The 5,765-nt window shown below is 31.3% G+C and overlaps 1 protein-coding gene across 1 annotated transcript; it reads right to left on the bottom strand.

Moving 5' to 3' along the window:
• Positions 1-1,265: 1,265 nt before the first annotated feature.
• Positions 1,266-5,453, bottom strand: LOC132718225 (uncharacterized). The gene is made up of 5 exons (XM_060701870.1): positions 4,867-5,453; positions 3,895-3,937; positions 3,463-3,657; positions 2,595-2,739; positions 1,266-2,145 (listed from the first exon to the last, which is right to left on the bottom strand). Exons 1-5 carry the CDS (start codon positions 5,398-5,400, stop codon positions 1,911-1,913), a joined length of 1,152 nt encoding a protein of 383 aa, XP_060557853.1. The 5' UTR covers positions 5,401-5,453; the 3' UTR covers positions 1,266-1,910.
• Positions 5,454-5,765: the final 312 nt, after the last annotated feature.

Genomic DNA, 5,765 nt, shown 5'->3' with positions numbered 1-5,765 from the left:
GAATGCTACACATCTGTTTAAAGATAAGAACCATATTTTCAAAGATTTATTCATATTCAACATTATCCCAGTCTGTATATTAACAATTAAAAAACATGAGACAGACATGAAGATATGCGATTCTCATTGACAGACTATGCTTCAATGTTTAGTAAATTAGGCAATTAAAATATTTTTGGTAGCTGTGATTTTTGTAGGTAGGTAGCGGAAGGGGAAGCAAACAATATTTTATTCATGGCCTGATATGGTCAAGCGGACTAACATGGTTATCAATATTTTTTTCGGCAAAACCCTGTATGATCACGAATAACTAAATAACACGAACTATGAACTAGATTTAATTAACTTTGAACTTAATTAAACTTTATGTTGCACAGTGGCAATTGACTACATTGATTTTTTTTTTCAGATAGAAGAACTATAGACCCGTCTCATTTTCTCTAATAGAAAAAGCATAACATTAATAACAACGATGAGTATTAGATTTGGTATAATTTTACAAACAACTAAATCTTGATAAATCATTAGCGTTTGAATTTTTTTTTGCCCAATACAATTGCAGTATATTACAGAATATTGACAGCACATGCTACACTTGTAGTTTACACTGATAACAAGACAAATATCATATGAAATTTTGCAAATCATATGAATAGTTTGTAAGCACTATATTCGTACATTTTACTTATAACAGAACAAAGTTATAGATATTCTCTTACATTTATCCTGGGTGGGGCGGGGGACGAGAGGTCGGTTTGTGAGTGGAAAAAAACAACAATATAAAGGTCATATGGCGAATTTCTATGGCACCTCAGGTGCCCAATTAATGTATAGTTTAAGCACAAGAGAGAACCTTACCGATCATGGGCATCATTATCCATATTCTAAATAATTCCATAGAGTAACTCAAAATGCCGATGACGCTGTATTTCCAACGACGAACGACAAAATAACAAAATGTTATCACAAAAGCTCACCTCTGAGCACTTCGTGGTCAGATTAGCTAAAACCATAGAGGTTGTACATCTTAAACTGATTAATGAATTAACATACGTACGTTCCGTACAATACAAAAGACGAGAATAAAGATCAACAAGGCAAATGCAACGTTCACAGGACGCATCCCCTGACACATTCAAAGACGTATTGAACAGTTACAATGTAACAAACGTCTTTTTTCAATTTTAAGATATTATGTGTTTACCAGCCGTAGATATAAAAGCCCGAATTTCATTTACACTCAAAAATGAAACAGCTACTACACGTCCTAATTGTTTTTTTATTTAAAATAAATTGTATTAAAATGGCACACATGCATGTATTAAAGGATATGATTAGCAAAGTCCATCACAAAGGCACACAGAAACAAATCGATTTTTAGTTGTTTAGAAAGTTCAAACATGAATTTCATAATGTTTGAATAATGAATTTAGATAATGTTCTATGCTTGTTCCCTGAAGCATGTGAAGAAAGTAACAATACATGTGAAATAATTTGTCATAAAAGTAGCAAAATGTAAACATGGTAGAAGTTTGATTTCAATACAAAATACAAATTCACAAAAACTGTACATTTTGCCAAAAAAGCAACAAATAAAAAATGATAGTTCGGGTAATTGGCAAATGAGGAATTTTTGGATACTATTAAAGTACACCAAAAGTAAAAAAAAATAGAAATAAAAGAAAAAACATTTCTAAAGCATAATGAGCCATTAGAGATTGGCAAATCACAGCACAATTAGACATGTTGCTGACTCGGACTTATGGAGCCTAGTAATATATGTAAGAGGTAAATAAAATTTACCGTCATAAAATCCTAGATTCGACTATATCAAAACTAAGATAACATGATAACAAAACATTCACATCAATATTAATTCACCAAAGATATAAAACCTCTTCATTATAATGTCATATTTCATATATAATGATGTGATGATTTCTAGTCCATTTCGATATCATTGACATTGACTTGTTGTCCCATTGAAGTTCAAGTAACAAGCGTTGTCCAAGACCCACTTGTAGTACCGTCTGCAGTTGAAGATTTTCGTCTATTTTACTTCCGCTTGCACAACTAGCACGTGCACGGGCTATAGGGAGTATTTCTCCAGACTGATATTCTTTATTCATGGTATAGCCCATGTTTCTAAATAAATATAATTATCATTATTTTCTTTTATAATTGAAATACATTTAGAATTCTGTATCAAAATTTGTGTATTAATTTAATTATCGCCTTTTGACTTCTATATCTTTCAAATCTTATCTCTATCAATGTCTGAAATCTTTCATTTAAAATTCAACAGTAATACCCTTTTATAACTACTAGACCCTCACCACTGTGGATTCGAATCTCGTCAGGGACTGGTACATCATGTGAGAAAGCTATCCAGGTAGGTAACGGAAAGTTTGTGTAATAATACAGGAAAATACGGAATAATATGTGCAAAGCTCTATTTAAATACTAAATAATGGAGATGATATGTGAATTGATAATGCCCATCTTGTATTTGTAATTATTTGTGTTAAACTCTAACATTTGAAAACATTTGTATTAATTCATCTTATATAATAAAACGGAAAAAGTATACTTACTCTGTTCCATCGCAGACGTTCTTTGAGAAGTGGATGTTGCAATTTATCATATATTGTCCACCGCTGTTCACGTGAATGTTATTTCCTTCATATGATAAATCGCCAGTTGCTGTCTCCACTGACCAATACATACCATTGTCTACAGCTTAAAGCAAGATATTATATATTCATATAAGTTATTTTGACAATCCTTAGTTTTAAATTATCAGTAATGCATGATAGCATAAAAAATGTATGAATTAGATGTTTAATTTCATGACATGTGCATCGTCTTGTTTTAATGTATACATGGACTCTGGCTTCTTTCATGTGAGGAAACTCTCAAGCTAGCTTACAGAACGCCGGTGGTTTTACTCAGGTGCCAATTTGTGCCTTTAAGAAAAATGCACAGTGGGCATCCGAGGGCTTGCTCAACCAGTAAAGCTGGAAAGTCGTTATATGACATATACTGTGTCGGTGCGACGTAAACCCTACCTTTAAAATAGGCAAAAAACAAAAGAAGTAATAAAAATAAATATAGAACTTAAAACTAAAACTGAAAAAATAAATATAGAAAGTAAAATATACTAGTGCACGTTTATGTAAACTGGTTCTTTTTTTCACAAAAGAAACTTTTTTTACAAATCTGACAAATGTCTTAAAATTTCCAACTTCACTCAAGTTATCATCATTCAAGCCAACATGACAGAATTTTCGGCTCATCCCGTTTTGTACGTGCATTTAATTTTTCTTAGGACGGTGATTAGGTAATTAAAACAACACAGAAGATGACTGAAATTCATATATATTGTTACATATGTACCAACACGCACAATACAAACGGACACGTATAGGACGCTTTACTCTCGTATAATCAGTAACCAAATACCTGTTCCTATCAAATACAACACTGATCGTCTTCTGTTGAGCACTAAGTTAAACAGCCGGTTATTTTTCATTAACATTGACCACATGATATTTTCTCTTGCAGTTAATCCAATATTTCTCTCTGTATCGTTTGTTTTGTTGGAGCTGAACAATTCATTTGTTAACGCTTTTGTATCTTCTCTTATATCATCAATATCTGTCGCAAAAGAATATAATAGTTACGCATTACACATGTAATTTATATTATATTTTGTTACTTCAGTCATACAATTCAATATAACGCGGTCGGACTGTCAGCCGATTTTCAGTACAGTAGCATTCGCAATGGCCAATTTCATAACAATATTGTATGAATTGGCAATGGTTGTCAGATTCGATCTATTTCACGATGAAATAATGATACGAGTAACAAAATTTGCTTGATTGTACTTACTTGCCCTCAAAATGCTTATCTCAGACGAATATTCGCTCAAACTCTAAAATGATAAACACATTTAACAGATGTTATTTCATTAAAAAAACATAAAATAATTTCAAAACTTATTACTCTGGGTGGTCTTAAGGAAGATTATACAATATCTATGTTTCAAATCTTTTAAATGAATGGATACTTTCAGAATTGTTCATGAAAACATGAAAAGTCAATACATACGAGCAATATAAGCAGCATAAAATCATTATTTATTGACGCAGTTAACTATTCCTTTCAAAATGTGTTAATAATATTCTACAAGGTATGCTGATAAAATTTCATTACAATACACGTTGACTTTCAAGACATATTTAAAAGTCCACGAATTTTTTGATAACCCCCGTATATATCGACATATGGTCAATGATTATTTTTATAAACTGTAACAGGCAACCAAAAATGTATATAAATTATATAAAAATGCAAAATGAAATATTTATTTTTTTTCGCGCTTAATGGCACTGTACAATTGTACTTGTGTGTTTAAAACGATTTTCACATAATTTCCCTAGACTCAGTTTATACCAAAACGGTTGTAAATGTTATACTATTTCTATATAAAAGTATCCGCATTCTCCTCTTTTGTCTATCCTTTATTCTCTGTCAATTGCTTTCTTTTACTTTTTTACTTAATAGAGTAGATTGTTATTATAATAAGCCATGTATTATATGAGCGTTCCGTTTTTGTTACAGGAGAGGACTACAATGAGCTATAACAGCCCTCAATCCAATTCCTTTCTTTTTTAATATGTAAATTATCTAGATTAGAATATGTATTTTGAATTAAAATATGTTTAAATCAAAACGACTTTGCAACATGGCCGTAAATAATTTTGACAGTAAATGAAATCAAAGTAGTAAATATACTTTGATAGTTATTATAAGTAAACTTCATGAAGTGTCTCAAAAAGAAAATAATAAATGAAGCGATACCTTTAAACTAGTGGATCTGATGAGTTGTATAAGATCTGGAACATCTTTTACACAGCATCTGTCTCCGTCAACTGTTCTAACAAATAATCTCTCGATGCCACTAATAGCCTCACATGTTGTACAGAAAATCTGCTCTTGAACTATCTTCAAAGACTCATTCAATGTCAGATATTTGTGTAAAGTGTTGTCATCTTTATTATTCGAAGTCTCTGCTATTGACGTATAGTTTGCAAATTTTCTTTCATCCTCTGAGATTTGCTTAAAACTGACGATGAAACATATACATAAAAGTACCATGTTTAAGCAGGTGACAAAGTAACATCCCCGCCTGATTACTTTAATTTCATTACATAGTCCCAAACTCTGCTCAAGGGCCACTTCAACCATATGTTCTTTGCATTCTGGAGTACACTTACCGGCATTATTTGAAACGTCGATTTGATCACCCCTGGGTTCATACTCCATTTGCTTAGGATGCATAAGTTCATGTTTCAATGATTCAAATGACTTTCCAGAACAACTAACAATTTTCATATTTTATTTTATTATTTTTTTTTTTTTTGATTTTTTTTTTTTGTTTTTTTTGTTTTTTTTTTTATTTTTTATTTTTTGCTCTTCACGGCTTACCTGAAGAAATAAGAAATAGGGTTTATAACTAATTGCGTCCTGGTTAACATATAAGCCTTGAAATATACATGTATCGTTTGGAAACAAATCCCCCGTGTCATTCGCTTGTCACAGTGACGTTTTAATGCATATTCATTAAGGTCAAGTCTTACATTGATTATTGATATAATTATACATATGAAATAATATTACTAAAGCTATTAGGTTTCCTAACCTATGACTGTTGAAGTATTAGGTTTTCACCTCAAGTTCCACTGTGACCATGGTCTAAA

The sequence above is a fragment of the Ruditapes philippinarum genome, unplaced genomic scaffold, assembly GCF_026571515.1.
Source record: "Ruditapes philippinarum isolate M1 unplaced genomic scaffold, ASM2657151v2 ctg1035_1_1_1_1, whole genome shotgun sequence".
In the NCBI taxonomy this organism is placed as follows: Eukaryota; Metazoa; Mollusca; class Bivalvia; order Venerida; family Veneridae; genus Ruditapes; species Ruditapes philippinarum.
This window is presented reverse-complemented; position numbering and strand designations above follow the sequence as displayed.

Bases quoted from the DNA above. Each gene is read 5' to 3' on its own strand.
- LOC132718225 (XM_060701870.1), bottom strand. From the start codon at position 5,400: ATGAAAATTGTTAGTTGTTCTGGAAAGTCATTTGAATCATTGAAACAT. The intron at 2,740-3,462 runs GTATTTGGTTAC...TCTTGCTTTAAG, and splicing joins GTTGTATTTGATAGGAACAG to CTGTAGACAATGGTATGTAT. The intron at 2,146-2,594 runs GTAAGTATACTT...ATATTTATTTAG, and splicing joins AACGTCTGCGATGGAACAGA to AAACATGGGCTATACCATGA.